Source organism: Pogoniulus pusillus, chromosome 4, assembly GCF_015220805.1.
Source record: "Pogoniulus pusillus isolate bPogPus1 chromosome 4, bPogPus1.pri, whole genome shotgun sequence".
Taxonomy (NCBI): domain Eukaryota; kingdom Metazoa; phylum Chordata; class Aves; order Piciformes; family Lybiidae; genus Pogoniulus; species Pogoniulus pusillus.
Window position 1 is genome coordinate 1,718,308 of NC_087267.1, and position 20,513 is coordinate 1,738,820.

At 45.0% G+C, this 20,513-nt stretch overlaps 1 protein-coding gene and 1 long non-coding RNA gene across 4 annotated transcripts in view; one reads left to right on the forward strand and one right to left on the reverse strand.

Moving 5' to 3' along the window:
- The window catches only part of PPP1R12A (protein phosphatase 1 regulatory subunit 12A), a 124,459-nt gene extending 108,483 nt beyond the window's left edge, over window positions 1–15,976 (forward strand). For 2 of the 3 annotated variants that reach the window (XM_064141966.1, XM_064141965.1), the window contains 5 exons: window positions 412–520; window positions 1,325–1,429; window positions 2,569–2,616; window positions 5,986–6,036; window positions 13,738–15,976. In XM_064141966.1, the coding sequence (XP_063998036.1) occupies window positions 412–520; window positions 1,325–1,429; window positions 2,569–2,616; window positions 5,986–6,036; window positions 13,738–13,824 (400 nt within the window). In that variant the 3' untranslated portion in view covers window positions 13,825–15,976. Of the gene's footprint in view, window positions 1–411; window positions 521–1,324; window positions 1,430–2,568; window positions 2,617–5,985; window positions 6,037–7,700; window positions 10,380–13,737 lie in introns of those variants that run through there. The other variant, XM_064141967.1, reaches the window with a different exon arrangement.
- A 135-nt stretch (window positions 15,977–16,111) lies between these two features.
- LOC135174633 (uncharacterized) lies at window positions 16,112–18,255 on the reverse strand. The gene is made up of 3 exons (XR_010302039.1): window positions 18,065–18,255; window positions 16,942–17,022; window positions 16,112–16,172 (listed from the first exon to the last, which is right to left on the reverse strand). It is a non-coding gene; the product is annotated as an uncharacterized LOC135174633 (long non-coding RNA).
- Window positions 18,256–20,513: the final 2,258 nt, after the last annotated feature.

The following is a 20,513-nucleotide window of genomic DNA, read 5'->3' on the forward strand; positions in this document are numbered from 1 at the left end:
GCCAAAATCTCCTAGACTTCCTTCATGAAGCTTGGAGAATTAATCTGGGCCAATATTTTAGAGACTGCTGTTTTTAAACACCTTCATTTAAAGCAATACATTTATAAGAGGTCATCTTTAATATGAAGTCCTTTAAGACTTGTAAATATTTGCTTTAACTGAATATTTGGTATTAAATTTCTCTGCATACAAGGCAGATACTTACTTGGCTGAGCAATTTGAGAATCTTGAAGTGCTGAGGGAATGTAAGAATGCAATTCGGATCAGGCAGAAAGGCAGAGGCTTAGCTAAAGTATGTAACTGTGTTTGGCTGTTTTCAGATGGGTAACAGCAAACTCACCTGGCTGGATAAAATAAGTGGTGTCAGTTTGAACACAAAGACACATTAAAACAAGAGCTTTTCTTCTGCAGATACGACACAGGATCCCTCAGCATGTCTTCAGGTGACCGTTCTGATTCAGGCCAGGGGCAGTCGCACTGCAGTAGACTAGAAAAAGAGGATAGCACTGATTTTAAGAAGGTATCTGAGCCAATTGTTTTGGTGTGCAAATAGAACTTCTTTGTCGTAAATAGTCTGGGGTTAGTCTCACATTGCATCACAGAATCTGCTAAAAGCAGCAGAGCTGACTGGAGGAGCAGAGCAATCACTACAGTGGCTGAAAATGCAAATCACCAAACCCAGCTAATGAGAACTCACATTTCTCTTCCAGGCAAAGGAGAAATCCAGAAGAGCCAAGATCCATTTTTGTGCTATACTATAATGTTGTGGTGGTTTTGGCTTTTTTTAAGTTCACTGTGTCATTACTACTGCTTTACATACATGTAAGGCCTTTTACTTTAGACATTTTCTAGCTTACATGCCTATAGTGTAAACATTTCTTTAGATCTTGCTTTAAAATTGAGGAGGAGTTGGTTGCAAAGTTTACTGTGATGTCAGATCTGTCAAGTCTGAAGCAAAGAAAAGTGGAAATCAGGGTTTTTTTAACTCTTAAGTAGGGTAAGTTGTGTGCTCATTGTACAAAGTTGCTTTTTTCCAGAAACATTTGGTAAGAGGTTTTTTGAAGTGCTCCCTAGTTCTAAACACCTTTTAAAATCTGTCACTGATTCCTGCTCCAGGGTAGGGTGTCCCTGCTCATGGCAGGGAGGTTGGAACAAGCTGATCCTTGTGGTCCCTTCCAACCTGACTGATTCTATGGTTTTTACTTTTTAGACTGTTCATGTCTTTGCTGGTTTTACATGCAGCTCAGTCATGTTCATTTAATTTTTCAGCTGATCTCACTGAATTTTGGTTTAGCATTTTATAAAACTGAATATTTTCTCTTAGCTTTATGAACAGATTCTAGCTGAAAATGAAAAGCTGAAAGCACAGTTACACGATACCAACATGGAACTTACAGATCTTAAGCTACAGTTGGAGAAGACCACTCAGGTTTGTGTAAAACAAAAAAGCATGCACTTAGGTGACAAAGCAGAGGGCAAACTAGAAGTGTCTCGGGCTCTGAGTAGCTCTTTAATAGGCATCAGGGCACCTCCCTGTTTACAAAGACAAAAGAGAACAGGATTCTGGTCTTCATCTGCAGATGAAATGTGTCAGACTGCCTCCTGCCCATTTTAGTAGTGGTTCCTGCCAGCGTGGAGAAAGGCTGTTTGCAGAGGTCAGCAGGGATGGGACGAGGGCAGTGGCTTCAAACTAGAGCAGAGCAGGTTTAGACTGGATGCTAGAACAAGTTCTTTACTATGAGGGTGGTGGAACACCAGAACAGGTTGCCCAAGGAGGTGGCTGGGGCCGTGTCCCTGGAGATACTCAAGGTGAGGCTGGACACGGCTCTGGCAACCTGATCCAGTTGAGGATGTTCCTGCTGACTGGGGTGGGGATTGGACTGGATGACCTTTGGAGGTATCTTCCAGCCTGGGCCATTCTATGATTCTGTGTATCTGGAGCTTCTTTACAGGGTAGGGATAAAGACTTTGTAAACAGTTATGCTTACATTCAGACTGCCAGTTGGGATTGATTGACTGACTCAGAAACCTGCTGGCAGGTTGGCATAGCTTGACAGTTCCTCCTGGCTGGCTAGACAGCTTAATCTTAGAACCAAAGAGCAAGTAGTGCACTCCAGCTGCAGGTAACTGCTGGCAGATAACAGCGCTGCAGATGTGGAATCCAAAGGCATAAACACAAGTTGAATTAGTCTTAAATTGCTGTAGGAATCGTGTTTTGTATTCTCAGATCACAATTGCTGTGGTTTACCTCTACTTAAGTGTCTCCACTGCATGTCCTATGAATATCAGTTAAGTACATTAAGAAGTTGTTTACTTTTAGCTAGAAATGTTGTGTTTGCCAATCATCCTGTTTGCTAAAGGCTCTGTAGTGACTCAGTCACTTAAGGGTAGTCATGGAGGAGACACGTGATGAATCTAGCTCGTTCTTCATTCTTTGCTTTAGAGTTAGTGTTCCTTCCCTGAACAGATTTTAAGGCAGAATACTAAATTACCCAATTGAGTTGTTTTTCCTCTGTTTTATGTTGTTTAAGACTAAGTACCAATGTCCTTATTCGTTCTGTGTTTCAGAGACAAGAAAGATTTGCTGACAGGTCGCTCTTGGAAATGGAGAAAAGGGTGAGTTTCTGCCAAAGCACTCCAGTTCTGCCTCTGATTTATGTTGTTTTGCAACTCCTGGCTTGGCTCTGGTTTAGTGGGAACAGAAGCCTTTCTTCTAACTTGCATTTGGGGATTTTAGGTTTCAAAGTGGCCATGAATGTGAGAACTGGGCAATGGAATTGCCTTCAGGTTGCCTGCAGGTTCTAAACCCCACTGTCCTCCAGGAACCTGCTGCTTGTTCTGTGTCATCCAAATCAATGTTGGCACTCCAGAGGGCAGACTCAGAGTGCTTCACCTTCTAAAGCAATTCCGAGGTGCTAAGGCTTTAATTTCCTCAGCACGTGTGTTGTTTTACTAGTAAGTGTTGGCAGTGAAGTAGCTGTTCCTGCCTCACTGGAAGGAGACCTTAAACCTGCTGATGATACAAAATTAATCCTAATCTGTCTCTTCCCTTGGACTGTAAATCTGTGCAGAGGGGATGCAATACTGGGGTGGAGGGGAATAATGAGCAAGCAGTGGTAGAAGAGGGGCTTCAGGGCCAGAAACAAATCTGAATGGAATGGGAAAGAAGTCCTGTAACGACAGCATCTGTGACGGACGACAGGAGCAATTGCAGCAGCTGGACACAGGATCGCTTTAGGCTGTAGTTCCATGCTGGTTTCAAATCAATCCCTATAGAAGCTTAGTTGCAGAGCACTGTAAACTGCATTGGTTTTGTTCTGGTACTGGCCACGTGTTCCTTTCTCCCCCTCTGATTCTGGAATGACACAAGACACGTAAACAGGAAGCAAACTAAATGGCTTTGAACAGTAATAAAGAGATGTGATATAGAGAGATTTATTGCTACCCTTTTGTCTTTGCTTTCCTGAAGTCTAGAAAAATGTTTAGTTCTACAAACCTGTCTGCTGTATAAACAAAAACTTGGTAGGTTTCATAGGAGTACAGGCAGTTGTAGACATACTCTCAGGTACTTCCTGAGGTTCACAGAATGTTTGGATTGAAAGTGACCTTTAAAGACCATCTAGTTCTAGCCCTGCCATGTCCAGGGACACCTTCCACTAGCCCAGGTTGCTCAAGGCCTCATCCAGCCTGGCCTTGAAACACCCCAAGGGAAGGGACATCCACACCTTCCCTGGGTAACCTGTCCCAGTGTCTCACAACCCTTGCTGTAAAGAACTTCTTCCTAACATGTGGTCCAAATCTGCCCTCCTCAAGCTTAAAGTCATTGCCCCTCTTATTCCAATGTCCCTCTTAATGGTGGAGGCTCCATAGCTGGCCACAGTACTTCAGGTGGAGTTTCATCTGAGCAGAGACCACGATCTTAATCTCTCCAAGTAACTGTAGAGGCCTTTTAGCACCTATTTCTCCTTGATTTTTCTGGCATCCTGCTGTAGACAGTGACTTCATCAGTAGAAAAGTTTCATCAGCAGATTTAATTGGTTTCCTGGATGTTGTCATGGCCACACAAGTGGATGTTTAATTATTGCATAGATTTGGCTATATCCATTACTGTGTGGGCTCCGTTCTGCAGAGCATTCAGTACTGCAGAGCTGGATTTGATTTCACTTTTAAATGGTTGCTTTGTTTTTCTCCCAAGCCAGGCCATTGCATTAAGCCAGTTCGATGTATCAGAAATGTTTGCCCTTTGTTTTTAGTGGTTGTTGTTGTTCTAAAGCCATTCAGTCCAACAGCAAAATGTCTTTTAAAGAGGTTGCCCTTCCTAAATGCATTAATATCTAAGCTTGCAGGGAAAAAAAAATACTGTGGTAATGCTGTGTGGCTATAACAATTTACACAGTTTTTAGGAGCTGTTCCTTGCATTTTATAATGTTAAACTTCTTTTCAGACCAGCTCAATGCCCTAGTTAAGTAAATGCATGAAAAGGACATTAGTGATACCTAACCATGTGAAAATTTGAGGTGTATTTGATCCTTTACCATGTGAAAATTTGAGGTGTATTTGATCCTTTATCCCTTGGTAACCACAGGGAGAGACAAACACTGTTTGTTATAAGGACAATGATAATATGTGTTGCTCTACAAAGCTAGCAGGTGACTGATACAATCCTAACTGATGTCAGATAGTGTGGGGGTTTGGTTAGTCACTTGGCTTACTGCAGTTAACTTCTGGTGCTTACTGTATACCCATTACTGCCAGTCAGTATCCTTATGGGAAAGTAATTTGAAGGAATGAAGCACTTACAGCTGCAGTAATCTATTTCTTTGATAAAGCTTTAAATCTGTTTTCTAAAAGGGGAAAATGTTGGGGTGTAAGTGCACTGTGATGAAACTAAATTCAAATGGTTTGTATCTGAAAGGTGACCGGCAAGAGTCAGTATCTACTGGGCGGTATGATCTAACCCAAGTTTTCCACACTTCAGTCAATGCTGCTTGCTGTTTGCATAGCACTGTTGTATGCAGATGCCTGTGTCCACTTTGCAATAATCTGCTGCTTTTGCCTCTCACACTTTGGAAAAGTCTGAATGTAGACTACTGACAGCTGCGGCTGCTTTTAAATGAGACACACTGCATTGTCTGACACAGGAAAGCAAGCAAGCAAGCAAGCTGTAAACCCTCCAAGTCTGCTGCATTAGCTTATTCATCTGTGTTGAAAGCTGGGTTTGAACAAAGTAACATCATTTACAGCTACAGTAGTGTGTCTGCACTGCAGACTGCAGCACAGCATAGAAGAAACCCTAAGCTGACTTCCAGTAAGCTGGCTCAGGTATTGTAATCAGTGCAAACAAAACAACCTGAAGTTCTCTACAAAGGATAATTTCTCCTACTTCTCAGGTAAAATGGAAAGGATAAAGCTATACTAGAAATGCAGAAAACCTTCAGTAAACACTGGCTCAAGAAGCAGGTGGTATTACTTAGCTGGATTTCTTTGGTGCTCAGATGAACTCCTGTAACCTAAGTTTGGATGCACCCTCACTATGTTGCAGTGCATAGTGTGGACTGATGTGTCAGTTACGCTTACTTATCTGTTAGAGCTTATGCTTTTGTGCTTGGGGGTTTTAGTAGCCTTGTTTGTTTCTGGTAATTTTCTGCATTTCCTGTATATTAAGCTATTACAGAAGCCTAGTTCATGAAAAAGAAATTAATCCAACTAAGTGGTAGTTGCGATCCATTTAAATTTGGGTAAAGGAAGTGGTAGCTTTTTGTAGGACTTGATATAAATTCCTGTAGCTCTTCCTCCTCGGATAGTAAATCCCACATTGACAACATCTCTATATCACTGCCATCACAAGTTTCCTGTCCACACTATGCTTTTGGTTGTATGATCTTTGAAACTCGAAGTATTCACTGCTAGCACAGCATTGACAAGCAGTAATGCTTTGTGTTTCTCATGGCATTGTTCAGTGTTAACTCTCAGCTTTTGATTTAGGAAAAAAGAGCTCTAGAAAGAAGGATATCTGAAATGGAAGAGGAACTGAAAGTAAGTAAACTACTGCACGTGAAGCTGTTAACAAGACCTTTAAATGTATCAGTGCAACGTGTAGGCTGTCAGTATTATCTGTCTCTGTAAGTCCACTAGAAAATAAGTTACAGTGCATTTCAAAATCCCTTTTGTCATAGAGCTTGTAGTGAAGTTGTTAGGCCAGCATCAGCAGACATAGAACTTCTAACAGGGAGATGAAACTTAATGCTTCAGAGATGGTTGGAGTGAAACATACCTCAGTCTGATCAAGGTGGACTTGCAGTCTGTGATTTATTTATGTGATACATTATAGCTTATTAGCTTGAATGGTAGCATGTGATTGAATAGATATTTAAGCCTTAGGTGTTGCTTCAGCCTTTATCTCCTGCTCCTCGAACTCTACATTTGACAGCATGTCACCAGTATCAAAAGAAACACTTGTTTGCAGAGAGTGAATAATAACCAGGTTTGAGTTAACAAAAAGCAGTCGATAGGTTTCAGGCACTGACACGTAAGTAACATTTACCACAGGCACTGATTTCTGCTTGCTTCAGCTACACAGCAATTGATTCCCCGAGGGAAAATACTTCTGAGATACATTCCTGGCTCTTTTGGGTTTCTTAACCAGTCACAGTATGACTTTCTCATTTCCTAGTTTATCAAAGTTTAGTCCTTTGATAGGATTAAGAAGAGTGAGAAATGTGGCAGACTTGTTTTATTCTGTCCTTTGTTATAATACGGAAGAGAGCTAGCCAGAGTGACAGAACCTGGCTGGAACACCAGTGTAACCTGGTGAAACAAAAGTTCAGCTCTCCAACATTTTAAAGTACCACCCCTCTTTTGGCATTTTATATTTGTCATTGCTCGATAAAAAGGTTCCTTTGAAGCTCATTTCTGAGCTCCCTCTGCTGCTTGCAAATGGCATTGACTTCCACACACTTGCTAAAACGCATGCAGGCAGTTCTGCTGAAGTAATTGAAGCTGACAGGCAGATGTAGGCAGAAGGCTACCACGGCGCCTCCAGCTCGCTTGGATTTAGGCCAAGAGAGTTGGCTCTAAGAGAAAGCACAATGCAAGTGATGCCTTGAGGGGTCTTTAGAAGTGAAACGTGTAGAAAGCAACCTACAGGAGAGGAAAATAGTTGTGTCTGAGAGTAGAAGACACGATGTGAGCTTCTGTCACGAACCTGTACATGCCTGTTAGGGAAGGCTGAGCTCTCAAGAAACCCAGAGAATGCAAGTGTAATTAATGCCTTTCATCAAAAGCCTCCTTTCAATAAGCAATATGTGAAAGCTTTAAAGATAAACTGATCTTCCCATCATCTGTTAGTGTTGTTTACAAGTATATGTGAAACGAGTCATCACTTACAGACTTTTGAACAGGAGACTTGGTTTGTGCCATTAGGATGTTCAGTAAAGAATTCCAGGAATAGCTCTCATTGTTAATGTATCCTGAACTGTTTTGGAAAGCTGTGACTAATCACTGCTGGTTCTTAGATTGCTTTTCAAGAATGTGCCACTTGCTTGATACTTTCCTTTCACAGTGACTTATCTGCTTCAAACAGGACTCTCTCTTCTGTTTCCTTTCAGTTCTGCTCATCTCTGTTTCTTTTAAACATAGTATACATGTGGGGTTGTTTTTTTTGTCTTGTTTTCACTCCTCTATTTCTTTGATTCCTGCAGAACCTGCAACAAATAAAGCAGATTCATTCTTTGAGACACATAAATGAGCGACTGGTGACTGAGAATAGGGCCTTGACCCGGGTGATTGCCAAGCTGTCAGGGTCCTGTAGGCAACTGCGCTCTCTGGACTTGTAAATTTCTGCCTCTCCTTTGTGTAGCCAGGCAGGTGTTGACATTCAGTTTGTGCTTGGGGAGAATTTTACTATTAACACTGCTGTGTCAGAAACTGACTTGCTGCTGCTCGGCGATGGGAGTGTGGCTAAAGCATGCTGGCTGGTGTGCCAACTCCAGGTGGGGCAGGAGTGTTGCTATGGTGTTCTGGTGTCCGTATTAGCACAGAAGCTTCTCTTTGCTTACTTGAAGACAAATTGGCAATGATCCAGGAGGCCTCTGACATGTTCAAACCCTAGCAACAACTGAAAGGGTTTGAGTTTGCACTGGGATACACTGGAATCACTGCCTTGTTTGAGTAAATGCTCAGATGGATTTGCCTCTCGTTTTCTAAGGAATTGAAATCAAGGATTAAGCCTTCTTACTGCCTAACTGAAGTGCAAAGAATGGAGACAGATCTAGTCTCAACTAATGAGTGCTTGAGAAATGGTTTCAGTGCTGTGCCTTCTTGAACAGTTGTATTAGGAATTTCCTTACATTTGTGTATTGTAATGTTCAGAAGGGAGCAAAGTCTTCTCTTTCAGAAACATATTGGTGTGTCAAGTTAATGAATATTTTTACAGATGAACTTACTGCGTGCTTCTGGCTAACTTTACTTCTATCCAGACAGGTTTTAGCACTGAGTTAAGGTGGTTGATTTCTGTTGCTATCTATATGTTAGCATTCTAGTCCTGGAGCAGAATCCTTACGATGCATGGGCTGTACAAGCACAGACACACAAAAGATGGCTCCTGTGTGAGATTGGTTCATACTTGCTGGGTCATCTGGTTTAGTCCCGTTCTGTGAACGTACAAAGTGCCTTCAGTTCCATCTTGGAAAAGAACTGGCAGCTGCTTGTCCTTAGTGCTGCTGCAGGGCTGTCAGGAACCCTCTGAAGGCTTCAAAACTTACATGAGCAACAAGCTCTGTTTTCATTCCACAGCCCAATCTGTGAGCCTTTCTTTCTCCTCTTCTATAACAGCTGTACAGGATGGAGGTTTCAGTGAGCTCTCTAGATGTGTAGGTGAAAAACAAACAGACTCACTAAACTGCTTCCCATTGCCTACTCCCCTTTCCTACTCCCCTTTCCACTTGCAAGCAAGGTGATAAGTGTCCGTTTTTTCATGCTGCTCAGAGTCCAACCTCAGGTTTTCCCCAGTTAGAGGCAGGAAAGAGAGAGGATTTATCCTTTGGCTCAATGTCTTCCTGGAGTTTGCTTAACAATAGGACGTGGATAAAGAGATTGTTCCTGGTCCAGGCCCTGCATTCCTCAGTGTTCCTTGTGTTAACCCTTGCTGACTGAGCCCAGTCATCATCCTGACCTGGCAGCAAACACATGCCTTTGTTTGATGCGTTACAGTGATCCCTCTGGCCCCAGCGCTGCTGCGTGGCCCACGGCTAACACACAGAAGGCAGCAGGAGCACACTGCTCCGTGAAGAGGCAGAGCTGTCCCTCTGGGGCAGCCTCAGCTTACAGCAGCTTAGGCTGACAGTGTGGGTGTTCAGCACAGCTGAGCTCATCTCACGGCTGCTACCCACAGCCACACCTCCATGCTGTCTTTTTCTTTTGCTTTACCTGTGGTAAGCTAGTCCAGGGTGTTAAAGCACAGAGAACTACTCAGTTGGTTTTGTAGGGGCAGTTTTCAGTGGCACACCATTGTGGAGCTTGAGGAGCCAAGCTAGCAAAAGAAATGGAAACAGAGCGAGGAGATTTGATGTTATCACAGAAACATTCCAGTTGGAAAAGACCCTTGGGATCACCAAGTCCAACCAATACCCCTACTCAACAGAGTTCACCCTAAACCATATCACCAAGCACCACATCCAAACACCCTTCAAACGTATCCAGGGGCAGCAACTTAACCACCTCCCTGGGCAGCCCATTCCAATGCCTGACCACTTTTTCCATGAAAAATTATTTCCTAATGTCCAGTCTAAACCTACCCAGTGGCAGCTTGAGACCATTCCCTCTTGTTCTGTCGCTGTTTACCTGTGAGAAGAGACCAGCAACCAACAGAGCTGAGCTCTGCAGTTCTGGAGATAGCTTAACCATAGTGTGCCTGATGACTCCCAGCAGGACCTTAATAGCTGGCGAGTTTTTGGTAGTCTTCCTTTGCAAAGGTGGTTTGTACATCAAAACTGCAGTCCTCAGCAAACACAGCCATTACCATCACTTTACAGATCTGTGGCTTCACTCCACCTGTGTCAGGTGATTACTGACTAACCTGCTGAGTGACAGCAGTGCAGAGTTGCTGCTGGTCCTGTAACACAAAGTAGCAGAACATTGCACCAGTAGTCTTGCTCAAGTATCTCATTGAAGGAAGATCCTTTCCTCACTCTGTGAGAGGTAAATTGGAATGCAAAGCCTGAAGTACAGCACAGAACTGTGATTTCACTGACTTCACTGCAAAGCTCTTTTTCTAACTCTGAACATTAAAGGTGTGTGGTGTTACCTCATGAGAAGTTTGAATCATAGAATCAGCCAAGTTGGAAGAGACCTCCAAGCTCATCCAGTCCAACCTAGCACCCAGCCCTGGTCAGTCAACCAGACCATGGCACTAAGTGCCTCAGCCAGGCTTGGCTTCAACACCTCCAGGGATGGTGACTCCACCACCTCCCTGGGCAGCCCATTCCAATGCCAATCACTCTCTCTGGCAACAACTTCCTCCTAACATCCAGCCTAGACCTCCCCTGGCACAGCTTCAGGCTCTGTCCCCTTGTTCTGTTGCTGGTTGTATGAGACCAACCCCACCTGGCTACAGCCTCCCTGCAGGTAGTTGTAGCCAGCAATGAGCTCTGCCCTGAGCCTCCTCTTCTGCAGGCTGCACACCCCCAGCTCCCTCAGCCTCTCCTCACAGGGCTGTGCTCCAGGCCCCTCACCAGCCTTGCTGCCCTTCTCTGGACACCTTCCAGTACCTCAACATCTCTCTTGAATTGAGGAGCCCAGAAGTGGACACAGCACTCAAGGTGTGGCCTGACCACTGCTGAGCAGAGGGGAAGAAAAAACCTCCCTTGTCCTGCTGGCCACACTCTTTCTGATGCAGGCCAGGATGCCATTGGCTCTGCTGCCCACCTGAGCACACTGCTGGCTCATCTTCAGCTACTCTCTACCGGCACCCCCAGGTCCCTTTTTTCCTGGCTGATCTCCAGCCACTCTGTCCCCAGCCTGTAGTGCTGCTTGAGGTTGTTGTGATTGTTTGACTGCCATAGGAATGCAGTGCTCCAAGAAAATGGTGCACATTTCTTAGGATAGTGTGTTAAGGTTAGTATGGATGAGCAGCATAAGCATTTTGCTTATCCTTCCTGATCAGTCTCCTATTACTCATAAGTGGTTTAATCACCTACAGCCTCCTCCTGTTCTTTAAAAGGCTCAAAAAAAAGATAAATTTGAGAGGCTGAGAGAGTTGGGGCTGTTCAGTCTGGAGGAGGCTCTGAGGAGACCTTATTGTGGCCTTCCAGTGTCTGAAGGGAGCCACAAGAAAGCTGGGGAGGGACTTTTTAGGGTGTCAGGGAGTGGAAGGACTGGGGGGAATGGAGCAAACCGCGAAGTGGGGAGATTCAGATTGGATGTTAGGAAGAAGTTCTTCAGCATGAGCGTGGTGAGACCAAGGAACAGGTTGCCTGGGGAGGTGGTGGAAGCCTCATTCCTGGAGGTTTTTAAGGCTAGGCTTGGATGTGGCTGTGAGCAACCTGATGTAGTGTGACATGCCCCTGCCCATGGCAGAGGGTTTGGAGCTGCATGATCCTTGGGGTCCCTTCCAGCCCTGACAATTCTGTGATTTTATGATTCTAAAATCTTCTCTTACTGCCTCTTCTACCTATTCATCAGGATTAAAACTTCTCTTCAGAGATTTGCAGACTGGGTTGTGATAAAGCTCTACATTCAGACAGCAGCTTTTTTTGGTTGGAATAGCTCATCAGAAAATACACCACTCTGTGGGGCTGCTTGCACAGAATTAAGAGTTGTAGGCTGCAGCTCTCTAGTCAGTGACTTGAAAGGGCACTGTGATGTTCTTGGAGTTCCTTTGGGGTCTCACTGGAAGGCAGATGTGACAATATTTGTTGAGATACAGAACAGAAAAGGTCAAATTGGACTCTCTTGCTTCCCTGTCCATGGCTATATGGAGGCTGTTGAGCTTTCATCCAGGATCTTTGGTGTGAAGTCCATTTGAAAAACCAAACGGGAGGAAGGAAAAGTGTTAGTTGCTTTGCTTAGAAAAAGACTGTTTGCAGCACAGCCCTGGGCTGATGCTAGCACTCCAGGTGCTTGTATGGAGTACATGTGCCTGTTAGCTGGGTATCGCCCCTGCCACGTGTATCTCAGGCAGCAGCTGTACTTTACAGCTTGGAAAAGTGAACACAGATAATGCTGGAAAATTGCTGAATAGTTCCTTGTGGTGTCCAGTTTCAAACACCTTGAAGTGGTTTTTGGAAGCAGTTAGCATTTTGTAGCAGGTCGTGTTCAGAGCAGATCTCTCACTCTGAAGAGCTGGGGTTAGGTGGCTTGCCCTAAGCTCCACCATGAGGCAGAGTTAGAGTCCACTTAGCAGAACGATTTTGGCTTACTCTGTGCAGACTACCTTGTTTTCCTCTTATGATCTCCTGTCATCTTCCTTTCCCATGCTCAGATATTTGCAGGTAAGTAACTGGAGGTCTGTAACCACAGGCACAGGTACCATGCGTCTGTGCCAGCGCTTGGAGTGCAGCATCGTGTGTCACCCTGTGGGAGGCTCTGCTTGTCCATGACTGGAGGAACATGGACAGGAGTCCATTAGAGGAGATGCCTAAATGAAGCCTCCAGTGTAAGGCACTGCATTTGAAACATTGTCAGTTCTTTCTGTCCAAGGTTAAGTTGTGACCATATTGGAGTTAACACTTTTGCTTGAAGAAAATCAAACCAAACTTGGTGACAAGATTTCAGGGTGGAAACTCCTGTAGCAGTTGTTCCATAGGTCAGCAGCTGGACTTAGACCTCTTGCATGCACTTGCACCTGAGGTTACTGAGTAACTGCTGTGCAGGAATAGACTGTTACCTCCTGTGTAAACCTGCTGCCAGAAACCATGCACGTAATGTAGCCACGAGTCGTCTAGGTGGTTTATTTTCAGGGTGTGAATACAGATGTCAAGAACTGCTGAGATTACTTCTGCTTTCTCTGCTGCTGCCCCAGTACAAACCTCTGTGCACTGACTTGTCCTCCTTTCCTGTCTAATCCTGTCTGACTCTCACCTCACTTGGCTCCTGCCTCCCAGCTTTTTGTGCTTGTGTCACTCTTCTTGTGTGGCAACCTTAACTCGGCATCTCCTAACTCGTGTGCCCGAGTGTGCAGCTGCTCTTGCAGTGCTCTGACCTTGTGTGACCTTCACTGTTTGGGGCTATGATCTCAGATGAGAAGCTCTGTGCTTCCACACGAGTTTGGAAGTGGCTGGAAGAATGCTGTGAGCTAAGAGCTGAATCACACTGTCTGATAAGGATGAAGTCATCCCAGAGCACAGTGGTAGAGAAGCTTGGCCGCAGCAGGTTGGTGTGAAAGTGGGCAGGTGCGGTATAGATAAAAGCCTCTTCACGTTGGCAGCAATTAGCTTCTCCTTTTTTTCACTGACATTTGAAGCATTTAATTACTTTTCTCGTGCTGCTGTGAATGCTTTTGCTGAGAGGCCTGTTGTCTGCAGCACCAAGTTTCAGTCCATCTAGGCCAAGCAAAGGGAGCCTCCTAATCTGTAACTCCTAGCCACACCCTGCCGAAAGGTGAGGTTGTGCTGCATGGGCAGTCTGAAGGGGGAGAGCTGCTAAGGTGCTCCCAGTGAATCGAGACTTTTTTCATGGCCAGCCTCGCTGCTGTTACTTGTGGTATAACAGTAAGTAACGATGATGCTTCACTTTTCATAGATGCTACCAGACCTGAAGGCAGACAACCAGAGGCTAAAAGATGAGAACGGGGCCTTGATCAGAGTGATCAGCAAACTTTCCAAATAAAGGGTTTACTGCAGCAGCAACTAACGGTATTGCACATCGCGAGGAACTCCAGTGGAGCATCCCATGGCAGTCGCTGGCAGCGTGGGAAGATCCCTTGGAGGCTGTCATTTTCAGATATCCTGCCAAACACCCTCTTACCTGTGTGTTGTTTTGTATCAAGATCATTGTTTCTGTTAAAATGCAGCTGCTGAGAAGATGAAATGACTGAGAAATCTTGTTTACAGCGACAGCGTAATAAGGAAGTGTTCAAGGCCAGAGACGCCTCAGATATTTAACCAGTAAGCCTTAGTTGTACATAAACACTTTGACATCAACAAAAGCTTTCAGCTCTCACAGAAGACAGTTACTCAATAACGTTTTTGTTGTGCCACAACTCCCAGGTTGTTTTTTCTGTACTCAGTTTTTCTTTAAATCTTAAGTTTGGATTTTCTTTTCTTTTTTTTCTCCCCCTTCTAATTATTCCTGTACCAGGTTTTGTTGTACAGTGTTTGCACAGCTTTACCATTTGCAGAGACCACCACACCCTTTTAAATTTACATCTTTGTGTAGCTACCTAGAACTGTATTGTCCAACCACCTGGAACCAGAGCTGTCTGGTGGAACATTTTTGCTTTCACTCTTTGTGCAATACGCATATATTTCCTATACAAAATGCTTTAAAAAGTCAGTTGGAACTAGAACTATTTTAAGAGTCCTGTTTTCTGCCTTTATTGGTCACTTGAAAAACAAAGAAAGAAAGAAAACAACAAAAAAAAAAGTTTGTAGTGAGAGATGTTAGATCCTGTACTAGTCACGTTCATTTGAGCAGGTACTGAGTGATGCTGTATATATAAATGTGTACTGGTTTGATTTTGTTTCAGACCACCACGTGGCATGCTTGGATATATTTCCCTCTTGCAAATGTCTGTTAATGCAGATTAGGCTACTCCAGAATAGTGTGTTTAACAGAAGTTCATTAATTCTTATGGTATAAAGAATTTAGGCATTGTACATTGTATGGAGCCCTCTCTCTTTACAAAAGGTCTAAACTCTATCAAATACTTTTATTATCTTTTCCTCCCCTGGTTGTTTTTATTTTATTTTATTTGATAGTGTTCACCATAATTAAAGAAAAAAAATTGCATAACTATAACTGCTTCACTACATTTCACATACCTGTATTTATCTGAGTGCTGTCCAAACCTGTTGTGCTAGCCAAAGTAATATACTAAATCATCTGCAAACCATAACCCATGACACTCACGTTAATGTTTATATGCACTGTTGCTGCCATGTGAGAAGGCATCCAATTTGATACCACCATCCTGTCAGCCCATTTGATACATTTCAGTGGCCTTTAAAAACAAACTAAACCCAAGTACTTAAGTGAAGATGGCTTTTGTTAGAAACAGCTTTTATATTTTCACTGACCCATTCCAAACACAACATCCTATTGGCACAGAGTTTATTGCCTAAAACCACTGAACGGATCAGCCATTAAAAACCGATTGTACATTGTAAAGCTTGTAGTAGCTGTTGTATTATTGATTCTATTGTATACAATATTCAATGTGAATTTGTACCCCTTCATTTAAAAAGGTCATTGTGTTCTACTGCCTACTCTGGGGGTGGGGGGGGGGTGGGGTAGTTTTACGGGGGTGGGATACGTTTTGGTAAAGCAGACCTGATGTCCTCTCTCTGTTGATTGGTTTTTTGAAGATGTGAGGTTATGCTCTTACTACCAAGCTCAGGATTCTTGTTCTAAAGGTACACAGATAGCTGGAGATCTCTTTATTGTAACTGGTCTGCATGAGAGGTGGGTCTGACCCATAGGGACTTCCACTGTCTGACCCCAACGTAAAGAATCGAATGGCTGCAGCGTGTTGAGTTCTGTTACAAGACAGTTAGGCATATTCTGGATTCTATTTGGTAACGTTTGGGTGCCTGTGAATGATTAAATACATGTTTCTAATACTTTAGTGTTTTATATTTAGGTTATTTATTCTTTATATCTTAAAAAAAAAAATGAATGGCTACTGTGCTATATGGATTTTATTGGTAGTACTGAGCAGACCTTGTATCTGCATGAAACTAGTTGCAAAACCCACTATTTTGGAAAAAGGAAAAAAAAAAAGTTGTATTTTGACATATACAAATAAAACAAATACAAACTATTTTAAATGTGTGAAAGCTTTCCTGAGAAGAGATTGGAGTTTGTTATGAATTCAAACCATGTCTTACGTTTGCTTGTTTAAGTTCCTTCGGTGGGCATTTCTTTCCTTCATGGCGTTCCTTGGCTGCAAGGTCCAAGTCCCTTTTCAGAGGTTGTAATCCAGCTGTGATCCTTTGCACATCCTTGTACCTGCAGATCTGTAAAGATGCCATATTTATGCAATCTGTAACAACTTGGACAAATGTTTATATATTTTACATAAACCTGTCTGTGTGCAGAACCTGAGAGCCCTTTTTTATGCGACGTTAGCCGACTCTCACGGGGCTGGTGCTGAACCTCTCTTGACAGCCTTGTGCTGCGGATCAAAGGCACCCCCAGAGAATCCAGGTAGTGGAGGGGAAGTTCATTGTTTGCTTCTGACCCTGGCAACTTTCCTCAAGTGATTAATGACTTCAGTGGCAACTTTGCAACCAACCCACTGCCAGCGTTAACATCATACACAAGTGGAAGCATGGAAAGTAGCTGGTGATGGAGAACTGAGAGGCAAAGAGCATGCCCAGAATACCCCCAGCCATTTAGGAAGCCATAACCTGGGGAGGGGGAGTTGCCGCAGATGGGAAGGCAGCCTGGACGTCAGAGTGCGGGGAGGGCGTAGAGGCAGTGTGGCTGTGTAAGGACTATCTGACCTTACTGGCTCCACAGTAGCAGTTACCTAGAAGAGAAAACTCAGGAGCTGCAGCTTCATTTTCTTGCCCATCTCATCTCCCTCACCGACAGCAATTCCCCCTGGAGCTCCCTAGTTCTTCCTACCTACAGCTTTTGCTGCTTCCTTTATAAATGGCAAGAGGAGCAGCTCTAATTCATAGTCTGTGCATCTGTTTGCTTAACAGTTCTTTTGGTGAGGCCTGTTTTTAAAGAGGGTTGCAAAACAATTTTAACTCCATCGTACAAGAGTTACTTTCCCACCTGCTTTAAATCTTGCAGCAGTTCTGCTGCAGCTTTGCTGGTCATCTCTGTGATTTCCCCATGCGGGAACAGCCACTCTGACTGGGGGGACAGAAGGAATTACTTGCTTCAGTTGTCCAGTTCTTGCTATTCATGGTTATGTACACAACCCACACATCCAGCCATGGTGACTCATCTTCCTCAAGTTCTTAGCTCAGAGCCACTAAAAAGAGTAAAAACTGCTGCTGACTGGAGCTAACTTGCTTTGCATTTGTCTTGATTGCAAGAGCAGCAGTTAGTAATAACAGCTTTGTGCTCTGCCTCGGCATAGACTGAAACAAGACTAGAACAGTCCTGAAGGTGACTGCATAGAAGACAGCATTTAAAAAAACCAAACAACCAAAAACCACCCAAAGCCACAATGAACTGCTCACACTTTAAAGGGAGAGCTGCTGCCACACTGATGAAGTCATCAGCTATTCTTGCTTGTGTCAGCACCTCCCCATTTTGTATTACTGATTAGATAGGAAAAGTATGTAGCCTTTAGAGAAAGGAGGAACTGTTCAGTCCTTTCCTCTAAAAACATCACCTGTTGGATGTCTAATGTTTCTGATCTGGCCTAGGGATAATTACAGCAAGGACAAAAGCCCCACATTCCAACTCTAATTATTTCACCCTTCTTACTTGGGTTCTAAATGTCTGTTTTCCAAACCCATTAAAGCTTAGCAGAAGTAGTTAGTCAAGACAGCACAATTCATCTCCCAGTGTGGTCTTTCCCCTCTATTTGTTAAAGAGGAGGGGGGAGGGGAAAGGTGAGCTGAGGGATGAGAAGAACCTGTTATTTTCTTGGGACTGTCTTTCTGCCTTCCACCTATTTCACTACCGTTCTTTGAGCAGAGATTCAGCGGGCTGAATTCCTCTTTCAGCAAACGAGTGCAGGGAGAAGCTGCTGCATCCTGCCCTGTCTGCATCCTGCCTGCCTGCAGCACCTCCAGGGGGATTCCTGACACAGCTGGTTGCTGTGTCTCTAACCTTGCCCCCTTTTTCCCCAAAGAAAAGAGAAAATAGCTCGGTTGCTCTCGTTTACACCTCCATTCTAAACCCTTGTTTTAATGATACGCTGCTACCTCAGAAAAGAACAGACCTGAAACGAGGGAGTTGCTGCTACATTACAGCTAAAATAAAGTCTGAGACCTGCATCCCAAGCTTCCCACAGAGAAGAGAATGGCTTCCTCATTGCATGGGCAGTACAGAATACCCAGCTGCACAGTGTGGTCACTGGCCAGAAAAAAAGAGAAAAGAGATGAAAAAGAAGAGAAAAAAAAAAAGGAAAAGAGAAAAGAGAGAAGGTGAGTTTATTTACACATAAAAATCCACATTTACACCTGCAGCTGACACCTTGGCCACGATTCTCTGACTGTCCCCAGCTGTCTAAAAACCAGCAAATTCAGTTCTTCCCACCCACTTACTCTCTGGCTACAGCTGCTGCGTTATCTTAAGATCAATTTCCTAGCGACTCGTGCTCGGCTCCCCTTGTGCCTAAGGCCGGCGCTGTAGGCAAACAGCTTTTGCTGCGTGCTGCTTGCGTTACACGGGCTTACTCCCCTGCATTTAAGAAAAGGAGTAAATAGATCTCCGATTGTAAGGGGAGGGTAGAGAGACAAGGAAGCACTGCTCCTTCGGTACCGAAGTGCTAGTATTACTTTACCACTTCCCGCCTAGGCGCAGAGACGACGAGCTGGGTTTTCAGAGCGCGGAGGAGCCGCGGCCGGGAGGCTGGGCCGGGAGGTGGCACCAGACAGCTTCGCTTCTCCGCGCCGCGGCGGGCAGCGAGGCCCTGGCCCTGCCACCCAGCCGGGATTTGTCGGGGAGGGCAGCCTGGTTTCTACAGCTGCTTTCCCTCCCCCACCCCCTGTCACCTATCCTCTTCCAGCAGTAGGCAGGAGTGGCACAGGCGACAGCGGCTCAGCTGTAAGCTGAGCCAGCACCGGTGCGGCAGATGAATTCAGCCTGGCTGAGAAGAGCAACCTCTAATTAATATTGGACGTGAGGGATGCGCTCAGTGAGTCTCAATACGGCAGGAACTGCTTTTAGACGTCTCGTACCCAGTGCCTTCAATAAGGATCTGCACGTCTTAACACCCTGGGAACGGCACAGAGAGCTCTGGTGAGCTGAAATCCATCTCCTCATGAGGCAGAAACTGCAACCCAAGGAGGACTGCCCCGGGTCTGGGGGAACGGATCCCGCAGTGAGCACAAGCAAGTACCCTTCCCATACGCTGTGGAGAGTCTTGCAGACTAAGGTAGACACTCACCAAGCGCCGCAGACAGCTCTGCTGCAGCCGAGAGAGAGGGACAGAAGGAAAGTCACCATATCAAAAGCCGCTAAGCCAGCAGCTCATAGCAGCACAGCACCTGGCCGAGATGCCGAGGCGCTGGTTAAGTGCTCCAGCTCAGCCCCGTGCCGCTGCGGTCGCTGTGTAAGCCTGCTGCCTCGCCTTGCAACCAGAGCACTGCGCACCGCCCTGCAGCCTTGCCTTGGCCCTCCTCTGCCCCTGCGCCCTGGGCATTGCCTCGCCAACTCGTACCGCACGCCTCGGGCACTCGCATCTTTCCTTCTCCAGCCTCCTCAGCCGTGCATGGATAGGGTCCTGCCCTATTTCCAAGCCACCATATACAATTATTTTCCGTGCAAGAGAGGGCTTTGAGGTCTAATTACATGTCCTGTTGTTCCTGGCGATGGCCACAACAAACAAAAGGCCCCAGGAGCGGCTTCCCCCGGGCCTCCGAGCACTCCGAGTTTCCCCAGGTGCGGGGGAGTGGCCCCAGAATTGCGACACGCAGACACCGACTGCAGGAACTCGGTGTTTTACTAACAAGTCACTACAAGCTGGCCGATGGGCCACAGCTGCTGCAGAAAACAGGCTCTCTGCTCATCCCACCTGTCAGTCTTATCACTTGCTCCTGTGTGCCACCCAGACCACCAAGACCCTCCTTGGGTTTTCAGTTCCTAGCACTCCTTATTCAGTCTTTCTGCTCCTTTAGAACAACTCCCACCCTTCTGCTTGCATCTTGCATTGTCTGTTCACTGGTTGATTCCTATTTCGTGCCTCTTTCAGCCCTAACCACGAGTCATTTATTCCTGCACGAACTGCTCCACAGCTGTGTCTTCCACTGATTACTGTCCACAGTTGCTCTCTCCACAGCTCCAACAGCCTCAATGCAGCATGCTCTCCCTCCATCTCTGTTGCTCAGGGGCTGCTCTCACCCTGCCTTACCCTGATCTCCTCAGAAGCACACATCCTTAATGATTCCAAAGACCCCATTAATCTTTCCCTGACCACTGGATATTTTTTTGTCTAATCTTCACTCGGCAGGAATGTCTCTACCCAGGCATTTTAGTTCCCACCTGCTCTCACTTCTTTCTAAGCCATGGGGGTGGTTTTACCATAAACTAAGGTCACCTGTTCCCACTTCATCCAGCTGCTCCTCAGAAACAATCACCTCTAAATGGTTCCAGGTGAAAGCCATGAAAGCCCTTATTTTCAGCCCCTTTGAGATGTCTGCACTACAATTTCTTCATCACTTTTTGAG